Below are 24620 nucleotides of genomic sequence, written 5' to 3'. Positions count from 1 at the left end.
AAGGATAGGAGGAAAGGGGGGGAGAAGGATAGGAACAAAGGGGGGAGAAGGATAGGAGGGAAGGGGGGAGAAGGGAAGGGGGGGAGAAGGATAGGAGGGAAGGGGGAGAAGGATAGGAGGGAAGGGGGAGAGGGGTAGGAGGGAAAGGGGGAGAGGGAATGGGGAGCGGGCTAGGAGGGAAGGGGGGAGAGGATAGGAGAGAAGGGGGGGGAGGATAGGAGAGAAGGGGGAGAGGGATAGGAGGGAAGGGGGATAGGGATAGGAGGGAAGGGGGATAGGGATAGGAGGGAAGGGGGAGAGGGATAGGAGGGAAGGGGGAGAGGGATAGGAGGGAAGGGGGAGAGGGATAGGAGGGAAGGGGGAGAGGGATAGGAGGGAAGGGGGAGAGGGATAGGAGGGAAGGGGGGAGAGGGAGAATGGAAGGACACACACTGATACACACACACAGAGATAGATACACACACACACACACACACACACACACACACAAACACAGATACAGGCGGGGGAGGGGGGCCGTGATCTCTGCACGGAGGGGAGGGGGCGTGATCGCAGCTATGCTGTAGACCCGGCGGCCGGCATCTCCAGCATCTCTCTGTGCACGAGGGGGAGGAGGGGGGCCGTGATCGCAGACATTTTTGCTGCACACAGAAATCCGGCCACATCTCCAGCAGCGCCCCCTGGCTGTTTATGTGTTGTTGGTTTTCTTCAGTACATCGCTTGTAAGACGCAGTCCTATTTCAGACTGAAATATCTACAGACCCAGCTCCCTGAATATGTGCAATCCTGCAAATGGAGAGAGCAAACAGTGTAACCCCATAAATACTGAATAATACAGAGGAAAATTCCTCTATAAAGTCACAACCGGCCGTTCCATAATCATTCAATGAAATACCATGTGTGATGCAAGGAGGAAACAAAAGCTGCCACCAAAAAAATTGTCATAGTAAACCCTAAAATAAGGATCACAGATGAATCTACATGTCGGAGAGAGATAGACTGCTGCAGTAGCATTATTCATTTGCTTTATTTCTGTATTTTTAGATACCATTCATTTAGTGGTTTGATTGCCGTATTTTTTGTGGATACATACATACATACATACATACATACATACATACCTGTGACAAACGCCCCTCTTTTGTAGTGCTGACGTCTGTCTGGGTTCTTCCCGACACAGTCTTCTAGGGTTAATTATACAACAAACAGGATCATGCAAAGTATTATGCTGCTTCTGCCTGCTTTATTTTCATCCAAGTAAGGTACTGCAGCTTTAACAAGTGTAGATTAGAGGTACTCAGATACTTTCATTCAGCAGTTCACACATTTCAGTGTTACAATATTTCCCACACTGTTATTTCAAGAAATAAAACCAAAATCATATAAGCAAAATCCTATCCCTTTCAGGGATCTAACTACACATCAGAATCAGTCTCTCTAACAGCTGCTGGCCAACTAAACTGGTTCCCCAGCTTAAAACAATGCTCTTTCATTTAGGGTCACAAGATACAGCACAGTCTTTTAGCAACAGCAATAACCATTTGTTTTGTCTTATCTGTTCGTGGTGTCCAGGCAAATCCTCTGGTACTGTGATACTTGGAGGGGCCGTCAACCCCGACACTGGATGCAGGGGAGCAGCGATACCCCCAGCCTCCAGGCTCTAAGGAGAGAGACTGAAATGCAAACCTCTCTGCTCTAAATACCTGTGCATGTGATTAGAAGAGCAGGTGAGGGAGAACTAGAGCCATTGTAATCTGTGGTCTGGATTTTCCATCCAGCTGCCTGAGTTAATGGGAAGCTGTGGAACGGATCATTTTTTAACTATTCCTGCACTTTCTGACCTAAAATGGGGCAGAAAGCTGCCTAACATCTTTGGACTATGTCACAATACATACATACATACATACTGTAAGGACGGCATCGCGATGGGGCCAGTAAGAGTCTTAGACAGTGGGTTAGGCTGTAATTGCAGTGGCAAATGGCTTCTCCATTTTGGCTTTACTTTTGTTAAATAAATCATGACACGGTGAAATATGTCATGTGTTGTTGTTCATCTGAGGTTGTATGTACCTAATTTTAAGACCTGCTAAGGAACAGATGATTGTTATTATGTCCTGATATGTAAAACCATAGAATTCAAAGAGGGTGTACTTTCTTATGTATGTATGTGTGTGTGTGTGTGTGGTTTGTTCAGATGCACTGTGATTGGCACACGGCAATCACGTGATGCGGCTGTCGTATTTGAAAAACAAATTGTCAGATCTCTTTGCAGTATGTCGCAACGCTACCGTCGCGATTGGCATGTGCGCTTTCATTTGATTCTATTGCTTTGTTGTGAAGCTGCGCGGCGTCGCCTCCGATTTCTGGTATAATCACGGCCTTATCTTAGCAACTATGCCGAGAGGTCCCCTGTTATCTCTGAAACAGAGTGCTTAAGAGAGGCACACAGTACTTTGCTCCGGAATAAGTGATCTCACAGTTCAGGATAGAAAGGGTAATCTAAATTGGAACACAATTGATGCAAAGGATTACCGATGCTACGCACAAGGTGGTTACTTAAGATGACAGTAATAGTAATAATCCTAAATACCTCCCTAGAGCATTAAGAGTGGGTGCTACTTAGGGAAAATGTAAATAGTACAAACACTGTGAAAATACCAGAAGTATGACTATTGTGAATAGTGTCAATGTGTGAGGAGCATTATGGACGGCTGTCAATAAAGCTCCTGTTTGCACTATAAAGGTTTGTGCACCCTTCAATACAACATCTGCATATCCAACCTGAGTGAGTGGATCCAACACCCTGACAAGGTATGAGACAATGTGTATAGTCAAACTCAGGGGTGCACTCCCCACGGGAGGAGGGGCTGGAGAATTTCCAGGGGGAGCGCAGCCGGCACGGAGGTCCTGCGCTCTCCCCCAAGGTATTTAAATTAAATGCTGGGGGGACCGCGCGAGGACTCTGCAACTTCGCCTACCTGATCTTCGGCGATGCGTCGACATGGTAACCGGTGTGGAATTACGCCGCAGAGTTACGTCATAGGACCCCACAACACATCATTTCACGCCGAGGAGGAGGGGGGACGCGAGCCGGGAGGTAAGCAGGCGGGGGTGGGCAGGTTAAAAACTTTGCGCACCACTGGTCAAACAGATGTGAACTCCTTGGGAGCTGGGCAGGGAGGGTTACATATGGTATCAATTGAAGAATATTTCTGGGGTCTCAATGTACAAATCGTGTTCAAGAACTTCATGGACCCCTTAACATGTGACATTACTGTCACAAATACCTTGGTTAATGGTACAAATGACTAGAGATGGGCAAAACTGTCAAAATCTGTTTAACCGAATTTCCCGAGCTTTCCATTCAAAATCTGTTCCCCGGTGTAAAATCCGTCGATGGATTGTTCAAGTTTCAATCCAATCCATGGATTCCTCAATCCACTGGTGGATTTTACCAGTCCAATCCGCGGATTTATGCATGAGAAATACTGTCCTGCGCTTCGGCTTTCTGTAAGGCACCCTTTTATGGTGTCAATCCGTCAAGTAGCTGATAAGGAGGGAGCTGTATATGGCCACTGAGTAACCCGGAGTAGGGACGAAGCCCTATCTGAGAGGGTGAAACGCGTAGAGGGGGAGATCGTGGTGTAGCCCTATGTGTATTGTGCAATAAAGTTTATTAAAGATCATCCGGGAGTTTCTACAGTCTGTCATGTGCAGTGGCGCCGGATTCCTGCCTTTCACAATCCGCGGATTTAGCAATCCACTGGTGGATTTTAAGAATCCAATCCAGGGATTCGGATTGCAGAATCCGCGGTTTGAATTCTTAAAATCCGCCAGTGAATTGCAAAAATCCGTGGATTGGTAAAATCCTCCCAACAGATTGTGGAATCCGCAGATTGGATTGTCAGTGATAAAAAAAATTAAATCCGGAAAAAACTAATCGCCATTTTTTGAGACTGATTAACGGAAATCCGCAGACCAAAGGAAACGACCGATCCGAGGCAGATCCAAATCCGCAAAAAAAAAAGTTTGCACATCTCTACAAATGACCACAACGGACGGTATTTACATTGTGATACTGGTCTTACCAATTAATTTTAAATGAGTAAAGCTAAATTGGTTCTGAACATACATATTAGCAATGGTACAATGGTATACTGTATTTAAACAAGGCCTGCCTTGTGCTTTGCAGCTGGGTATTGAAGAATTATCTCAGTTGGTAACCAGAGGGAGCATTTCTGGCAATGGCTGGTGAGAGTATTACATAACACTTATTATGATGCATGCTTTCATCTACCTACACAAGCTCTCGTGCAACTGAAGTCAGTTACCATGTCAACACAATTAAAATCTGTCGCTCCAGCCCTGATTTTGCTTACTTGGGATTTTGTTGTGACCCTGGTCTGTTTGTAATTTTGTCTGCTTGCAACCCATCTTCAAACACATCTTTACCGGAGCAGATGCCAACCAGCCCCGTCTATTTCCTGTTCTGACCATACCGTACTTTAACTTCCTGCTGTTTTCTCCGCTTTCTTCACCTGCTTAGCCTTGCTACAGGCCACGGGTCCAATTGCTCCGGTCTCTAGTAGTATCTCCTGCAAGTTGCAGGAGAGTGGCTATCTCCGGAGGCAGACATGAATTATATAGTTTTAAATAGAAAATTAAAAAAAAAACAGTCAACTGTTGAAATACATGCAAATTGGATCTTATTATAATGCTGCTGAAATTGGAGTCCCTGTCACAGTCCTCCCCCCGTGCAGATTACTTTGTGGTGATCTGAAAAGTTTCAGCCAAGTCAGAGCACTTTTTTTTTAAATAATACTAGTCTTGATAGCAGAAACTCGTTAAAGTAGACTGCAGCCAAATAATTGCTTAACTTTGTGTTCCAGAGGTTGGTGTTGTGTTGGAACTCAGTGGCAATAAGGCAAGCTGGACATTAGGCTTCATCCTTTATCCACAAAGCTGAAAATTAAAGAAAAAAAATCCCTGTTATGTATCTAACTTTATTCTATAATACAAACATAGTTGCATTACACTTGCAAACTTGCAAACTTAAAAAACGTCAGAATACATACTTGAAATTTAGATCTCAATGTATCTTTCCTTACGATCCCTTATAGCTTAGAAAGAAAAAAAAATACATAAGAAAAAAATCGGCGGCTGACCCAGATGAATTAGACATCAAAATAATCATTGACGTAAGAAGAGAGGGTATACACTGAAAACCGCGTCTAAATAAAATCAATATCCTGCAGTCTATATAGGATTTTGTTTTCATGTCTACCTGAATGGTACTGTAACAAAATCACAACTTAGTTTTAAGGTAAATATGTAAATTATATATATCTCATCATCATCCTAAGCCCTTATCGATCCACTGCTGGATGAAGGCCTCCCCAATGATCTTTCCGGTACTGTGGTTGAAAGCCTCTCTTTTCCACGTTGCTCCAACAAATTGTCTGATTTCATCTTCCCATCTTACTTTTGGTCGGTGGATTGGTCTTTTGATATCCCTTGGAATCCAGTTGAGCACCATCCCTGTGCAACAATGGTAATTTCTTCTTGCGATCTGTCGGCCCACTTCCATTTTAATTTCTTTAACCTTGTGATGATGTCACAGACTTTTGTTTGGTTTCAAACTCGTTCATTCTTTTTCCTGTATTTGAGAGCAATATCCAGAATACATCTCTCCATACTTCTTTGAGTTGTTTGTGGCTTCTGAATTGTCATTGCATTTAGGGTCCAAGTTTCACATCCATACGTGAGGACAGGCAGAATATAGTGGTTCAAAAACGTTCCTCTTAAGGCACTGTGGAAGATTCGAGAAAAACAGAGGTACGCTTTTTAGGGCTTGAAGTAACCCTGCTCAAACGTCCCTGAGGGCAAATATTAAATGTTTGGTGGAGTCCCAAACAACAGTTGGGTGGTGCTCGCGGGGAAAAATGGTAATGTATTCGACTGAGAGAGAAAGGATAACCTTGTGCGGCATTAAGGAACACCCTCAAGTGTATAAAATAAACTTTAATTATATCATTTAAAAAATGCGTTTCGGAGTGAATAACAGCGGTAAAAAGACAAATAAAATAATATAGATTCAAATGGCGCTATTGCTTAGGCTAATTGATGGTGTCAGTCTGTCTTAATAGATAGTATAATCACACCCAAAGCTAATGCTTAGCACAGAGAATACATTTTGGAGTTATAGTTGACAGAACTAAGTCCAGCCACTACAAGTGTAGTTACTATTTGGTAGCAGGATAATAAACTATGTACTAAAACTATTGAGAGCTACAGATGCTGGAACCTTGTCCCTACTAGTGCACCTAGTGACCCAGAGTAGTGAGTAGGTAACTAATGTTAAAAACTCTCACCACCAAACAGATATTAATTTACTGTTTAGTTGGTTAATACTCAAAGTAGCACTTACGTGGAAAGCACAGAAGTGTCTACTATGGTGAATAGCTCAGTGACTTTAGTAAGGCTTCGATAGTAATATTTGTTACTTAGTATTGTAATAAGCCAAGATCTCAACAGTTACATAGTAAATATATTCTGTCAGAGCGCTCTTGCTGCCCACGGCTGCAGTCTCCTAAACACTCTGACCTGAGGACAGGGAGTTTTGGAGACTGCAGCCATCTACTGGGGCACTGCCACTTACCGGGGAAGTACAAGCAGCCTACCAAGCTCTCGCCATGGAAGAGGCATTGGACTATAGACAAGTCAAGCCCCCCATTCTGGACCTGACCCTGGAGACCTATCACCACCGGTTCTGAACCTATCAAAGTAAACCAAAGGACCGACAACAATTACGAAATTTGTTTATCCGCTGGCTCCAACCCAACGAGCATAGTAAAGAACAGATCATGGAGCAGGGTATTTTGGAACAGTTCATCCAAGTTCCAACAGCTCCTGCCCGTGACTGGGTCAAGTGCCACTCTGCAGGAACCCTTTCGGTGCCAGTCCGAATAGTTGAAAACTTGATAAGCGCTAGGTCCCAGACAGGCACACCTGTGTCAGACCCCAGACGACACTGTTCCTCAATGAGAGAGGTGCGTACTCCGTAACCAAGCCGGTACAAAATAGCCTGGCCCCTTGCTGGAAGGAATCAAAGTAGAGACGTGGAGACAGAATGGCAATACTGGCACCAAGGTACACCCAACTACTGGTCCCAGATCCCTATGTCCCTTCTGGAGACATCGCCGGATGTCTACAAACCAGAACCAGACAGCTGTAGAGCGTGCGGAGAGTGAGGACACCAGCCAGCCCACTGTCCCGGAATGGATTACTCCTTTGCTAAGACAACGGCCATCGCCCACCTAAGGGAGGGATCCTGTCCGTTGCTCCTCCAGGTTATGATTGCTGGAAGGTCTGTACAAGCCATGCTTTATTCTGGATCTACCAAGACGCTGGTGCTCAAAGTTCTGGTGTACCCCAAGGAGGTTACATATGAAACCACTTACTGTATAGAGTGCCCGATGATACCCCACAGCTCAAGTATCTTTGAATATATAGGATCATGAGTCTTCCCTGTTGGTGGGGGTGACTCCATGGTTGCCCACACCAATTAAACTGGGCCGCGACTGGCCCTCTCACCATTCCTTTTATCCTTCCTGTCTCCTGAAGCAGGTACTCAGGAAAGGGGAACTATGGTGTCCCTTTTCCCATTGTCCCATGACCTCTACCCCCAGACGCAACGAGCCCCGAAGTCCTAAAAAAAAGCCTGTAGGAGATGTGTGCAGAGGTATGCAATGGAGACCGTTTTTAAGGTGAAACTAAAATAAGGCTTTATTGTGCCTGTTCCTTTAACACGGCAAAACATGCAAAATAAACAAAATATAGGCCTACACCACTTTGGAGAATAGCTATAACTTTACTCCAGCCCTCTCTAACTGGGTGGGTAGCTAAGCTAATTACCACTCCAAACACATATACATATGCATATACATATATATATGCATATATATATATATAATCAAAAAATAAATAGATGATACCGTTCTGTGGCTAACGAAATGCTTTTATTTGTGCGAGCTTTCGAGATACACTGATCTCTTCTTCCGGCGATGTTACAATGAATGAAGCAAGGATAACTTAAAAACAGTGTCTCTTGGAATGTTATCTGTGCTGTTCCTTCCCCCGTGTGGATGTGTTTTATGGCTAGAGGTGTCAAAGGGTAACTGAAAGCAAGTGAAGAAAGAGTGTGTATGTGTATCAGTGTGAATAAAAATGAATGGAGAGCCCACAGTATAAACAGTGCTCTACACAAGGTGTGTGTGGAGTGAGAGGGATATAAATGGTGTGGGTGGGTGTGGAAATGTGAGAGTTTGTAGCACAACTAAAAGTGTGTGTGGATACTATGTGGTCCCTATTGGTGTATATGGATGGAAAAATAAGGAGTATTAGTATGTGTGAGAGACAGCTGTGTGTGCATACATATAGCACAGTATGTACAGACATGGCCTTTAGCGCTCATGGGAAGAGAGTTCGCTAGTGTCAGTAATGACTCATAAAATTTCGATCTCTGTTTAGGCCACTGCTAAGTGTCCCGAACAGTTGCATAAATTTGTATTCATGCAACCGTCTCTCTTTCGGAGTTTTAAGATTACCTTTGAGTATGGCAACCCTCGGATCGTTCATCTTATGGCCAGAGTCAGAGAAATGTTCGCCAACAGGACTGTCTCTTGTTCCGCGTGTGATGCTGTGGCGATGCAGGTTCATTCTCTTGTTTAGCCCCTGTCCTGTCTCACCTATGTAGTAGCAGCCCCCTGGGCATTTCATGCACATGATGAGGTACACGACATTGCTGGAGGAACAGGTGAACCCTCCTCTGATTTTGTATTCCCGATTCTTGTGTGGTATTTGTATTGTGTCCGCTGTGTAGAGCATTGCGCAGGTTTTGCATCTTGGGTCCTGGCATGGTTTTGTCCCGCATTCAGTTGTACTGCTGAATACTTTACTCCTCACCATAATTTTCTTGAGATTATGGGGTTGTCTGTATGATAATAAGGGTGCTTCAGGGAAGACCTGTTGCAGTCTTGTATCTTCCTGGAGGATGGGTTGTAGTTTCCTGGCGATCTTGCGTAGGGCTCCTAGGTGTGGGTTATATGTGACCACCAAAGGTACCCTGTCGCTTGTCTCCTTCTGTTTGTATTCAAGGAGATCACTTCTTGGTATTCTGGTGGCTTTGTGAATTTGCTGGTCTACAATTCTGTGGTTATATCCACGGTTTATAAAAACATATATATACATATATACAGTGTTCGACCCGTGGCGAGTGGATTTAGGCCGCTGGTGAGTGGATTTAGGCTGCTGCTGCGGCTCTATGAATTCCCCTCCTCGCGCCAATTTTTTATTTTTTTAAATAAATAAGTACTCCCCCTCCCTGATTGGCCTGACGCGGGGGAAGAGGGCCGGCTGGCAGCTCTGGGTCAGCCACAACCCCCCCTGCCCCCGATCCCCGCTTGCTGCCCGGGGCGGGAGGTAGGCTGGGGGGGTCCCGCGGCTGCTGCCCAGGCGCTTCCTCTCCGTCCCACGCTCTGGTAATGGGAGCGGGGAAGTAGGCTGGCAGCAGACTGCGCATTTACAAATCTCTAGTGAGTCTCATTTCCATTGGCATATGTATTAAGGGCTATATTTATTAAGCGGTGCTCAGCTGTAAAGTGCCTTACAGCTCAGCCCCGGTTAGTAAATATGGTCAGGTTTAAATAAATTGAAGAGAAATCTCAGCCCATTTTGTGGTAAAATGAATGAATTTAATAAACATATCAAGAGGGTGTTTTACTATACTCTGATACCTGCTGTCCTACAGTGATCCTGTGTTAACTGCTACACACAAGTGAAACATCATACCGAGATATCCCATACAGGGGCATATGGAATCCCGCCCTTAGTATTTGGAATTAAAAAATAATGACTGGGAAGCTTAGAAGAGCATCAAACACCATTCTGTGTATGTTGAACAGCAATCACTGTTTTGTTTATCATCAGAGTTAACACTGCAAATTTCTGTGTGTAGCCATGTGTAAGATTGGTGTACATATCTCTTTCTCATGCTGGCAGTAAACCTGGTAAGTATGCAGGAATGCCAGTAGTTATCATGGAGGTTTGCCCTCACACCCTGGTGAGGTGTCATATGTCCCCAAAGGAAGTGACAACATGCATTGTGCCCCCACTTAGTGGTACAGAGCAGGTTTGTTCTCTGGGGGGTGATATAAGACACAGCACTGCCTAAAGTTAGAAGTCAGTTTCCTGTTGTTGTGCTGCCTGTTCACTGAGAGGCACGTGAAAGTTGCAACATTGTTGCAGTGTCTCCTGCTAGCTGAGTCAGTAAGCATACGCAGCAGAGTAAGCAGACGCAGCAGTATTAGAGGAGTGGGCAGAGTTAGAGGAGCTGACAGACAGAGCAGCTCAAAAGAGAGACAAAGCAGCTCAGGAGAGGAGATTACAGCAGCCAGAGAAGCTGGGGAATCTCTCTCTGAGAGTAAAGGTGGAAAGCAGCTCTATTAGGGACAAGGGACCTTCCTAAGAGAGTGCTGCAAAGAGATGAGTGGCTGAGCTGTTATCTGTGAGGGGCAGCTTGCCCATACCACCATGCAAATAAAGATGCCCTTGTTAAAGATACCTCCACTGGGTGAGGGTGAAGTTACTCAGCAGTGGATGGCACCACCAAGAAGGAGTTCCTCACCAGGACCATCTCCCTGCGGAAGCACAGATCCTGATGAGGTGGAGGCGCTGCACATGAAGTAAGTTGGACTCGCACCCACTACCTCAGCTACCTGTCCTGATGACATCCCCTAATAACACCAAGCGGGAGACTCAAGAGTCCTGTTACTTGCAGGTGCACCACCACACACGCCTTGTAATGGGGGACTGGTTAGACTACACGGGCCAATATGAGATTGGGTGGGTCAGGCCAGAGGGAACACCCGTTACAATTGGAGGCGCTGCTGAGATACCTGTCAACAGGACAGGCTTTTGCTAGGCACACAATAGGAAACAGGGAAAGTGTCTGCTGCCACTTTGTGCTGCGTGGGACGGAGCCAGGGGTAGTCAGGGAGATGCTGGAGATGCATGCCGCAAAGACGCCTTGGGATCCGTTAGGGGTTAGTGAGTCTGGAGCCGGGGGCTATTGCTGTTCTAGTCGCCTTGAGGTAGCGCTAGCGGGGGACGCCTGAAGGGGTAAACTGGTAACTGAGAGCAGGAATTCTGGAAGGGTCCGCACTAGGCTAGCCAAAAGTAGGTCGACGCCCAAAGTACTGCATGGAAGAGCCAGAGTACTCTAGTCTCCATTCCAGATCACTTACCAAGGAGCACAGACTGGAGGAAAGCGTTACAGTAGACACTGAGAGAGTGAGCCTAGCCTGAGGTAGTGCAAACACGAGTCAGATCTACATTAGGTACACAAGGTGGTGCACAAGGCATTTTATTGCATCGGTGTGGTAGCTGCCCCGCAGAGAGGAGCTCCATGTGCGATAACAGAGAAAAGAATGGCGACCGCAAGATTGGAGGCTCTCTCAAGCAGTGAGTCACACTAAAGATGGCGGCTCCCGCCAAGTCTGGAGAGCACCAGGACTGTGCAAGAAATTGTTGCAGAGTATTGTCCGAGTTGGGTGTGGGTGCCAAAACCAGAGCCCCGCCCCTGCACTGTGAGTAGTTCAGCACAGAGTCAGAACCACTCCTTGGTAGAAAGTGTCCCTTCTCGAGAGAGCCCCGCCAGAATGGAGGATCTGCACAGAGTAGAAGGTCCAGGATGGCAGGGGGCAGAGAGAACCGTCAGAATGGAGGATCTGCACAGAGCAGAAGGTCCAGGATGGCAGGGGGCAGAGAGAACCGTCAGAATGGAGGATCTGCAGAGCGCAGAAGGTCCAGGAAGGCGGGTAAACGAGGAACATGCATATGACCTGTGCGTGGAAGAAGAACAAGCTACAGAAGAGACTTCTGTGAGCCTGTTGGAGACTGGCGTGACAGCCGTGGCTGCGCCGGGTTTGTCCTGTCTATGCTCTCGGGAAAGTAACCTCGAGGCTAGAGAGGACGACAGTGTTGCTAGATGGGAGGAACGTAATGGACTTTGTTATCATTCAATATACAAACAGCCAAACGCTACCTCAAATGTGATGAAGAAAGATAATACTACCCAAAATGGCGGTTCCCGCGTTCCCGGGATACCGCGTGGGCCAGCTGCAGAAAGTCTTGCAACTTTGCAGTTTGCTAATTGTTGGCCAGGATTGGCGCCAACGAGAAAACTCCACCCCGTTGGGGAGTTTGGCACGAAAGCTGGAGCCGCGCCCTCATGGACTATGACTGACTCCGCCCCTGTGCTGGGTCAGCCTACAAGTCTACGAGACCCTCCTCTAGAGTCCACCAGGGGGAGTGAGCACATTGAACTGCCCGTAGCAACTTCTGTTTCCCCTAAGAACGAAACAGAATGCAGCAAAGCACAACCTCAGCTACAAGGGGCATGGCGGGCCAAAAGAGTGACTTACCCCTTTCTTTTGTGCCCGTGTATACATAAAAGGAGGAGGGGTGATAGGATCTTTGCCAGTTATTCATTGCCTAAAGGATTCCGGGAAGTATCCAATGACGGAATCACCAGCTTGAGGTGTGAGGACTCTGATTGTGTATCTCTGGGAAAAGAACTTGTTTGGGGAGCTACTTTCTTTGCAAAAGGAGCAATCCTGCTTGTGTCTAGCTGTTATCTGCCTAAGCGTGAGGAGTTCCAAGCTCCGATGACAGAGACGGCTCCAGATCCGGTTCCAAAACCGGAACCCCAGATGATGGAACCATTCCTGACGGAATCAACGAAGGGTAAGGTGACTGCCCAGGGAGAAGGGGGATCGCTACGACTGGTACCGCCGGAGCAGGACTGCTTCAGGCCGATGGCCACCAGCGACTGCGAAGCGCCCCAACGCTGTTCCCCTGCGGAGATGTCCCTATCCCCATCCTGTACTACTGAAGACAGTAGTCAACCAGCTGTGGTGATGCGCCAGCCGGCGGACCACACAAGTGAAGCTGAAGATAAAGAGACATTTATCCCATCGGCTGCGGACCATGATGTAGGCCCGTGTGCTCTACAACAGCCAGTCCGGCCTACCACAGAGGAACACATCGCAAGCCAGCGGAGTGGTGAGGAACCTCCTAACCCCCCACAGGCGCCGGTGGTGGCAATGGCGGAGGTCGTTCTGGAGGAAGAGGTTCCGGTTGGGAACCCAACGCAAGATGGCGGCGAGTCCAGCGAGATGGCCGTGTCCTCTCGGCCAAGCAGCTGTACCCGGTTGCCTGGGTCCAAGAAGAGCCAGCAGGCCCTGCGGAAGCCTGGGAGTAAGGAGGCGAGTGAACCAGAGTGCCAGTCCGATGGTACTGGGCAAGGTAGCGAGAAGTTGCGGGTCGTAGCCCCGCGTATGCCGGAGGTGTTTCCCTATGCCCAACCCCAGGCCATAGTTAAAACCCCTGCCCCTGTCACTTTTTCCTATGGGTCCCAGTCTAGCCAAGGGTTGTCTGGGGAGTCCCGAGCCACTTTTGAAGAATGGACTGGGGAAAATCTGGACTGGGGTGACTGTTTTGTCTCCGATGAGGGGTCGGGGAGGGAAATGTCTATGCAACGAATGTTATACTGCACTAATGATGACAATCGTACTGTTATGGTGGGATGTGATCCTAAGAGCCTTGGGTCAAATTTTGGGTCTCCAGGAACATTGGGAGTTTCATCTGGGGATTTGGGTAATGTTGCTCATATGGTGCCTATTGCCCGGAGAGCCCCCTATGTGCCTTCACTGTCAGGAAGAGTTATTAGGGATCGCCAAAAGTTGGTACGTAATTTTCATCGTCCCTGGGAGAACGAACTTATGTTTGAAATGGGTTCCCTTGATTCAGAAAATTGGGATCCTGGCGGGTTAGATGAGACGTGGTGTAGTCAAGAGGGTAGAGTAGTCCCAGTAATGGATACTCCAGCATGAGGTAATCCTAGTTGTTATACATCTAAAGTTAGGATGTATCTATTATGGTTATGATGAAAAGATATGTACTGTAATGTGTTGTTATGTTTTGCAGTGCTACCTGAAGGAAGGTTCCGCAAATTTAGATCCCAGCCGGGACGTTGGGGTTCCACCAGGGGGAGAATGTAGCCATGTGTAAGATTGGTGTACATATCTCTTTCTCATGCTGGCAGTAAACCTGGTAAGTATGCAGGAATGCCAGTAGTTATCATGGAGGTTTGCCCTCACACCCTGGTGAGGTGTCATATGTCCCCAAAGGAAGTGACAACATGCATTGTGCCCCCACTTAGTGGTACAGAGCAGGTTTGTTCTCTGGGGGGTGATATAAGACACAGCACTGCCTAAAGTTAGAAGTCAGTTTCCTGTTGTTGTGCTGCCTGTTCACTGAGAGGCACGTGAAAGTTGCAACATTGTTGCAGTGTCTCCTGCTAGCTGTGAGTCAGTAAGCATACGCAGCAGAGTAAGCAGACGCAGCAGTATTAGAGGAGTGGGCAGAGTTAGAGGAGCTGACAGACAGAGCAGCTCAAAAGAGAGACAAAGCAGCTCAGGAGAGGAGATTACAGCAGCCAGAGAAGCTGGGGAATCTCTCTCTGAGAGTAAAGGTGGAAAGCAGCTCTATTAGGGACAAGGGACCTTCCTAAGAGAGTGCTGCAAAGAGATGAGTGGCTGAGCTGTTATCTGTGAGGGGCAGCTTGCCCATACCACCATGCAAATAAAGATGCCCTTGTTAAAGATACCTCCACTGGGTGAGGGTGAAGTTACTCAGCAGTGGATGGCACCACCAAGAAGGAGTTCCTCACCAGGACCATCTCCCTGCGGAAGCACAGATCCTGATGAGGTGGAGGCGCTGCACATGAAGTAAGTTGGACTCGCACCCACTACCTCAGCTACCTGTCCTGATGACATCCCCTAATAACACCAAGCGGGAGACTCAAGAGTCCTGTTACTTGCAGGTGCACCACCACACACGCCTTGTAATGGGGGACTGGTTAGACTACACGGGCCAATATGAGATTGGGTGGGTCAGGCCAGAGGGAACACCCGTTACATGTGTGTGCAGTTTTACTCCCCATTGGCAGCCTGTTATGTTTCCTTTATTCGAGAATTGTCCCCAGTTAACCTAAACCACATGCATTGAGAGAGGTCTCTAGACTATTCAGCTACATACACATGCATTTTATCTGCTTACCTAAAGAATGCTTATGTCCACTCACTTTTCTTTAAGAGCTCTGTACACTATACACCTTTATCAAACATAGGGTAACTTGGCTGTTTTTACTGATCTCACGTCTTATTTTCAATTACGTTGAATGTCCCCTTTTTTCTCCCCTAGACCCAGGCCAACAGGAGTGTAACATACAGATGTAGCAAGACTAATTTCCTTTATTGTGTACATAACCCTGCTGTGTGGCGCTGTATCAAGTCTTTGTCAAATCTAAATAGATCACATCAACAACATCTATATTCCTGCTTACTTAAAAAGACAACCATTGGATTAGTTTGACTTATCATATCCCGCGTAAAACCATGTTCAATATTACCTATCGTTTTATTATCCCCCAAAAAATCCGGGAAAATGATCGCTTACTAAACTGACTCGGGAATACAAGCACTTCAAGGCAGTGAATGAACTCTATCTCTGCAATATTACAGACAGTCTTTCCAGACATTTTGTTTTTCCACCGGGATCTTCTATTTATACTGTATGTAATAAAGTTCCTGTAAAAGTAGTTGGAACTGTAATGATATAGTGAAGTATTATTCAACTTTACATTTATGATTGCTGTGTGTCAAAGATAATGTGCATACATTTAATGATACATTCCTCTTTTTCTATTTAAAATCATTATCAATACAATAAAACCACATCATAATTTGTTTTTCCACAGGGAACCCTATACATTTTTTTTCTTCATATATTGCACTCTAGTGTATACATCGCTGTACTGTATGAAGAAATTTTAAGCACAAGTTCTTGCCTCCGAGCTTATGATAGATCTTACTATCTACTTTTTTTTATGTGCCTGAAGTACAGGAAGATAAAGCAACTTGCCCAAGGTCACAACACGGAACTAAAATAACATAATAGATTAGGTTAAATAAACATAAAAATATCATGTTCAACCTTTGTCAAAATCTAATTTTAGCAAGACATGCTCTCTCTCTCTCTCTATCCGTTCAGTCGAGTACGACTCTCGGCCACTCTATGGATCAGTGTGCTCCATGTCTTCTGATCTCTCATGGCTTCTTTCAATTCTGCTATGTTCAGTCCGGTATTGTATTGTATGTCTTTATTAATATAGCGCCATAAATGTACATAGCGCTTCACAGTAGTAATACATATCATATAAATAACAAATAATATAAATAACAGATCATGGGAATAAGTGCTTCAGACATACTGTAAAAGTAACATTAAGGAAGGAGTCCCTGCTCCGAGGAGCTTACAATCTAATTGGTAGGTAGGGAGAACATACAGAGACAGAGGAAAGGGCGTATCTTTGTGATATTGCGGAGGAAAAAGCGACAAGTTTTAGAAACGTTTTGAATATGAGAGGAGAATGAGAGTGAGGAATCAAGTGTAACCCCTAGGCAGCGTGCGTGGGCTACTGGGTGAATGATCGTATTTCCAATAGCAATGTGGAAGGAGGTAGTAGGGCCAGGTTTGGGAGGAAGTATAAGGAGCTCTGTTTTTGCCATGTTAAGTTTCGGTCGGCGGATGGCCATCCAGGATGATATTCCAGAGAGGCATTCAGAAACTTTGGTCTGTAAAGTCTCCTTTATCTTATAGATTTCCACACACACACACACACACATATATATATATATATATATATATATATATATATATATATATATAATCAAAAAAATAAATAGATGATACCGTTCTGTGGCTAACGAAATGCTTTTATTTGTGCGAGCTTTCGAGATACACTGATCTCTTCTTCCGGCGATGTTACAATGAATGAAGCAAAAGGTAAACTTAAAAACAGTGTCTCTTGGAATGTTATCTGTGCTGTTCCTTCCCCTGGTGTGGATGTGTTTTATGGCTAGAGGTGTCAAAAGGTTACTGTGAAAGCAAGTTAAGAAAGAGTGTGTATGTGTATCAGTGTGAATAAAAATGAATGGAGAGACCACAGTATATACAGTGCTTTACACAAGGTGTGTGTGGAGTGGGACTGGATATAAATGGTGTGGGTGGGTGTGGAAATGTGAGAGTTAGTAGCACAACTAAAAGTGTGTGTGGATACTTAGTGGTCCCTATTGGTGTATAGGGATGGAAAAACAAGGAGTATTAGTATGTGTGAGAGACAGCTGTGTGTGCAAACATATAGCACAGTATGTACATACTGTGCTATATGTTTGCACACACAGCTGTCTCTCACACATACTAATACTCCTTGTTTTTCCATCCCTATACACCAATAGGGACCACTAAGTATCCACACACACTTTTAGTTGTGCTACTAACTCTCACATTTCCACACCCACCCACACCATTTATATCCAGTCCCACTCCACACACACCTTGTGTAAAGCACTGTATATACTGTGGTCTCTCCATTCATTTTTATTCACACTGATACACATACACACTCTTTCTTAACTTGCTTTCACAGTAACCTTTTGACACCTCTAGCCATAAAACACATCCACACCAGGGGAAGGAACAGCACAGATAACATTCCAAGAGACACTGTTTTTAAGTTTACCTTTTGCTTCATTCATTGTAACATCGCCGGAAGAAGAGATCAGTGTATCTCGAAAGCTCGCACAAATAAAAGCATTTCGTTAGCCACAGAACGGTATCATCTATTTATTTTTTTGATTATTGAAGCTCGGCTAACACGGTACTGATACCTCTACATGAATATATATATATATATATATATATATATTCCCCATTTATTGCTATCCCTAAGGGAGAAGCGCAGGGATTCACTTTCTGTTTCTCACATTTGTATGGCCAATCTCTTCACCAGCTGCATGCTCGTTACATGCAGAAGCGTGGCAATTATATATTCGTTTTACATCGCTGTACTGTATGAAGAATTTTTTAAGCACAAGTTCTTGCCTCCAAGCTTACGATAGATCTTACTATTTACTTTTTTTATGTGCCTGAAGTACAGGAAGATCAAGCAACTTGCCCAAGGTCACAACACGGAACTAAAATAACATAATAAAATAATAGATTAGGTTAAATAAACATAAAAATATCATGTTCAACCTTTGTCAAAATCTAATTTGGGCAAGACATGCTCTCTCTCTCTCTCTATCCGTTCAGTCAAGTACGGCTCTCGGCCACTCTATGGATCAGTGTGCTCCATGTCTTCTGATCTCTCACGGCTTCTTTCAATTCTGCTATGTTCAGTCCAGTATCTTTCTTGATGGTATCTAGCCAGCGAGTTCTTGGGCGCCTCTTCCTCTTTTACCACCGATCATTCCAAGCATGACGTTCTTCTCAAGCAACTTGCTTCACATGAATGAATGAATGAATGAAGGGAATATTCAATTCCCATAAACAGAGAGAAATGGAAGGAACAAAAACCCTAGCACATAAATATATTTAATGCAAACCACTGTTTTCAAGAGGCTAAATGAATTCCAAGAAAAGCCACACAGAGAAAAAAAGTGTGTACAGTATATGTGAAATAAATGTAATAAAAAAACAATATTAAAAAAAAGAAACAATCCAAAGAAATATACTTATTGAATATATCCGAGCTGGGTACAAGCTCAACCAAAAAAGTTGTAAATGTTTCCTCTAAGATAAAAAGCAATAAAAATAACAGCAATAACCTAGCAAAGACCCACGGAAGATAATACTGTACCTTCCTTACAGCATTAAAAATAGGAAGAAGTTCCAAAGATTAGATGATGCTGTAAACCAAAGGGTACGTGCAGGTTGGTGTTATATATAAAACACTCATATATGTAAATGTTAAGTAAACATACTATTTTTTTGTACAATAGTAAAACACAACAACCCTGATTTGCAGTGTGTGGTAAGTATGTTATATACAAAACCTGTCTTTCCCTTATAAGGAAAAAGATTGTTACATTATTAGAGATATTACCTCTTGCAAACAAACATATCTTAGTAAAGTAGCAAAAAAAAAACAGAATATTGTTAGTGACAAAATGGTATACAATATCACTTAACACCAGGTCTGAAAGTAAGTTACCAAAATATTACATCCAGTTGGATCTATATAATATGATGTTACTTTCCAACCACATCTAGTGGTACTATCCTGGTTTTAAAATATGTTTACTGAAAACTCCAAAAAAGGTTTTTTTATGTTTCAGATAAAATTCTCCCAATTTTGCAAAAAAGATGTTATAATTTTGAGTGTTTGTTAAGGGTGATCTTTAGTCCAGACAACTTTTTCAATAGTATGTTCCGTAGAAAGAGTGACCACGCTGTCTGTGTATTTGGCGCATACAGTTATATGCTGGCTGGGTGAGTGGAAAGGAGGGGGGGAAACATAGATTAAAACACAGACCTCCAGAAGGGTACTCCTTCCACACTATTCCCAGCTCCCTCCGCAGGGCAGATGTATTCCTCCCGGGGTATATAGCCTCATAGGTGCTGTAATGATATTATGTATACTGCTCCTTGCCTTGAGCTTACACAGCTCTCCACACCGCAGTCTCTCCACACAGTACTATAAATGTGGGTGTAACGGCTTGCTAAGGGTCTCCTCACCTCTCCAAACAGCCGCCAAAGTTACCTTCACAGAGTGACCAGTTGGCACCACGCGCACTCCCCGCTGCTTTTTTTTTTTTTTTTTTTTTAAACCTAGTGGTTTTATTTCTTTAATTGATTGGCTAGTGTTTTTATTTAGCTAATTCATTGGTTGGCTAGTGCTTTTAATTTTTTATTTTGGAGGTAGTATATGATTGATTTTTGTGTATTTTGGACATTCATGCATTTGTATTAGGATGACCATTGACTTCTATAGTAGCTTATCATGCCCATATTATATGGGTATGATGTACTACTATGCCAATCAATGGGTACAGGGTTGGTATAGTGGATCCGGGGTGGTTGGTTAGGCCTCCTGGGTGGGTTGCGGGGGAGGGTGGGTTAACCTTAGGCCTAGGGGCCATTAGATTGTATTTTTTATGTATTCTTTTTGGCAGCAGAGGACATGGCCCTGCAGTATGCCGATGAGGACTCCTTTCATAATGGCAGGGTTAAGTAGAACTGTTTTATTTACTTTATTTATGCTGGTTGGCTAATGTTTTGTTAAATAATGGGTAAATGATCTATTATCCATATCTGGATAATAGTTATTTTGCACATTACTGTACTGTATGTGTTTGGGGTGGGGGTGTGGGGGGTGTATTTATTGAAATGTAGGCCATCTTTATTTATTTTTACAACACGAATGGAACCACAGGCCAGCAGGGACCCCCGGTGGATGCCCGTGGGGACCACCTGAGGGCCTCCAGACACCTGTGGGGACCACCCGGTGACCCCCACCGGCCTATGTTATCAATCGTGTGCTAAAATAAATAAATAATTATTTTATGTGGGGGCACAGGGGGTGGGTTGTGTATTGGTGCTTACTACATATTTTAATATAAATTTTAACACTAGTGTATATGAGCAGAGGGGTCCCCGGAGCAGAACCGCACTGATTTCATGTCCGGGGACCCCCTGCTTCCTTAGATACAGGCCCCGTTATGGGGTGCCGGTGTCGCCTATGCATGTAAATGTCCCGCGTCACGTGACTGGCAAAGTCCCAGAAAGGCAAAGTCCTTGTCATACTTGCAATTAGCTTATTTTTTTACATGCTATATATACTTAGCGGTTTTTATGCAAAATATTTCAATGCATACTACATTATGGGATAGATCCGCATAAGTCCGTTAAATACTTAACGATGCGTTAAGTGCTGGGGTTTTGTTGTAACAATGGCCACCCATTAACTTTAACAGATGTTTGTGCTAATGTTATGCAAAAGAGATGGGGACCACGCATATCCTCAGCTGTCCGTTAAACTTAATGAGAGAAATAATGCATTTTAAAAAGCATTTTTTTTTAGGTAATTTATACACCTGGCGTTAGGTGCTAGAAGCACCTAACACAAGGTACCAGAAAATTATTTGGCCTTGTCCAGGGTTTGGAAGTGGGCCACTTTGTCTAGGCAATATAGGAAGCCAAAGTCAATACCCTGGACTAGGGCAACTAATGTATCGATAACTTTTGTACTAACCACTTGGAAGCCATTGTGGCCTTGAAGGTAACCAACGGGCTAATACAAATACCCAAACTACCTATATGTCATAATGGTGCAACCGCTATGGCATACAAGGGATTACCCCCCTGGGCACTCTAACCTCCCTTGATGGTCTCATTTTAAAACGGGGCACAGGAGAGCCCAGTTCCCACGGTTCACCTGCCTCCCAGTCCTTTCCTTCTCTCCTCATAATCCTCCTCGTATACTCCTTCTCCCTTTCCCTCCTCTCCTCTCCTACACAGTAAAAAAAATAAAAAAAATAATAAACAATATAAAGATAAACTAATATAATACAGATAGAAAATAAAATATTAAAAATTATTTAGGAAATCTGGAAAATAAAATACATTTTTAAAAACTTAGTACACTAACACTAAAGAAAACTAAAAACCTATAGAACCTAAAATTAGCTATCAAACTATAACAAAATGACTTACTGGTCAATGATTCCCCTTACCTCCGTAGGGAGCCGGTTCCGTGGGTCGGGGAAAGTTGCGGTGGCCATCTTGAGGTTGGCGCCGCATGTTATTAGGGGACTGTGTGTAGTGCGGCAGTGGCCATGTTGTGGTTTGCGCTGCCAGGAGGGGAGGTCCTAGAGACCAGGATTTCCTCCGCGGCCTGGAGGCACCCTGACAGAGCCGTGGGCGTTGGAGGTAGTATCCAGGGAGCAGCCATCTTCCTGGACTATGCCAGACTTTACCCCCTAGGCCCCAGGCAGTCCCATCACTGTAGATAAGTGTGTGAGGGATCACCAACAGCATAGGGATTACCCTGCAGCCAGATACCTCAGCGGAGCAGAAATCAGACTGTGCATGAGTTACTCCGGCTGGAGGCAGCACCGCGTGGTGGCCCAGAAGTGAGGCGTTAGGGGCTTGGTGTCGGAGACACCACAGCGTAGAGCCTGGTCACCCACTATCTTGGAAGCATCCCCTGGTTACAGGCCTGTACCAGGAAGGTAGACGTGCACCAACGATACACAAGGGTAGCGCTGCCATACTATATACCTGGGACAAGGGAGGCTCTGGTGGACACAGGGTTCCAGGTGCCCAGGGTACCCCAAGTATTGGGGGAAGACAAGCACCCATATTATTGTACTGTTACTGTGTTATTGTTATTGCTGTGTTGCATATTATTCTCTTTGCCATACTGTGCGATCACAGTAAAGAAGTGTTATATAACCGGTGTGTGAGATTTCTGGGGTATACAGTATAGGTATACCGGTTCCCGTGACGAGCTATCACGCCAACGATGGGATCCTCACGGGTGTAGGCACTGCACCCATTCACCCCAGGCACCCCAAGAGCGGATGTTTAGCCCCCTGTAAGCCAACAGGTAGCACCGTAGCGCATAACGCCTGCAGTTTCCCTTAGGGGTAGGGAAGGGGTATTACACTATTTATATCTATAACTTCTAACAACGAAACACTAAGCACCTTTTTAATATTTTTTTTTATTTTTTCCATCTTACTCTCTTTCATTAATACTCACACTCACTAACACTCAATGCACTCCCTAACATGAACTACACCCACTCACTAGTACAGAGGTCTGCAACATTTCAAAGAAGAGGTGCATGATACATATACTGTATACACACACTGTCCTCTCTCACTCTCCTTCCCCTTTCTCTCCCACCATACACACTCAATTCTTTCCTTCTCTCTCACCCAATCTACCCCGCCCCCACCCCCCACTTCCCTGCCACACACACAAAATTCAAGAATTTTACCTTTGGGCACGGTAAGAGGCCTGATCTGGTCCCGCGTTGCAGGAGTGGCAACGCCGGCGGAAGTGGAAGTTAGGCTCGACTTCCAGACGGGTGCAACTTCAGAGCACCCACTCCAGCAAGGTAAACGGGCAGGGCAGGGAGGGATTAGCCACAGAGTGAAGGCCCGGTCCCTGCAACTAGAACACAGAAGTGTGGTCCCGACCTGTGGCCAGACCTAACTTCCAGCACGGCCTAGCCAAGCCCCCGTACAGAGCCACTTGTATTTACTCAAAGAGCCGCATGCGGCCCGTGAGCTGTAAGTTGCAGACCGCTACACTAGCACAATAACACAACATGCTCACTACACACCATAACTGACTAATACTATTCACAGGGCTGCTAACAGAAATGTTGGGGCCCAGGACAAAATGAAAGGAGCAGGGCATTCCTCATCCCCACATCAACACCACCACCGCATGGTACACAGGGGGACCTTGAGGGGGAGAGAGAAGATATCGGCTGGGGTGGCAGAGAAAATCTTCCCTTCATGTGCTCAGCTATGATTGTAGCTCCGGCGAACAGCTGATGTTACTGGCTGTGTAATAGAGATAGTCCAGGAGTGTACTAAGATCATGCTTGCTGCTTCTCTCAATCCTACGCGTTTCTCCACTTTGTGTGTCTTCGTCAGGGATCCGAGTGCACAAAGGGAAGACCTACTTCTGGGACTCTGACGTCACATCTGGGAGGTCGCTGCAGCAACCAGGATGCTGGTCGGGCATAGGGGAGGATATCGTAGAGCAGAGAAGTGACCGCTGCTAACTAACGGGGGTCGCCAGCCTGCTACAGAATACTTCTCCACACCCAACAGACAAGGAAAGCATCCAGTGGTTCTATTTCCCGAGCACCCATACAAAAACCAAAAGGAACACCATCTGATTGCCCACAGAGGAGACAAGAGACTGGAGTCTATAAAGAACAGGAGACTATACGCTCACTAACTTTCTGTGTAAGTGCAAGCTTTTTAACCTGTTATTGATTCATTTTTACATAAAGAATTTTATACTGTGTCTGGGTAGTTATGTACTTGTGTAGGGGGGTGTAGTTATGGACCTGGGAGGGGATAGTTATGGTCCTGGGGGGGGGGTATTTATGGGCCAGGGGGGGCTAGTTATGACCTAGAGAGGGTAGTTATGGACCTAGAGGGATGGAATTTTATGCCTGGGGCGGTAATTATTGACCTGGAGGGGGGTTAGTTATGAACCTGGAGGGGGTTTAATTATGAACACTTATGACACGTGAAAAGTTAACTTTAATAACCCTGCCAATAGGAAACCGCGATGGATGCTGCTGCAGCTTCCTATTATCCTATTGTCTTCCGTGCCGCAGAAAATTTAAGCTTCCATATTGTTTACCCAGCAGGGTAAACATTTCTCATTAAACTTTTACATTTCTTATACCATTTCTCATTAAACTTCTCCTTTACTTGATATCATAAATAGCATATTTTCAGTATCTGCTTTTCACTTTCCTATTTGAAATGTAATGCATGTACTTACAGTATATGGTCTAGGAGGCAACCATCTTTTTGTATTTCTGTAGCACGAGATTAGTCAGAGATATGATGTTCTTTTCTTTAAATTTACTACTGGAAATAATATTGTGATTGCCACTT

At 45.0% G+C, this 24620-nt stretch overlaps 1 protein-coding gene across 1 annotated transcript in view; it reads right to left on the bottom strand.

Moving 5' to 3' along the window:
- The window catches only part of CCDC7 (coiled-coil domain containing 7), a 173357-nt gene extending 151611 nt beyond the window's left edge, over window positions 1–21746 (bottom strand). Inside the window, exon 1 of the mRNA XM_075588647.1 lies at window positions 21699–21746. Within this exon, the coding sequence (XP_075444762.1) occupies window positions 21699–21746 (48 nt within the window). The remainder of the gene's footprint in view (window positions 1–21698) is intronic.
- Window positions 21747–24620: the final 2874 nt, after the last annotated feature.

The sequence above is a fragment of the Ascaphus truei genome, chromosome 2, assembly GCF_040206685.1.
Source record: "Ascaphus truei isolate aAscTru1 chromosome 2, aAscTru1.hap1, whole genome shotgun sequence".
Taxonomy (NCBI): domain Eukaryota; kingdom Metazoa; phylum Chordata; class Amphibia; order Anura; family Ascaphidae; genus Ascaphus; species Ascaphus truei.
The sequence above is the reverse complement of the archived record's forward strand: the minus strand, read 5'-3'. Positions and strand labels throughout refer to the sequence as shown.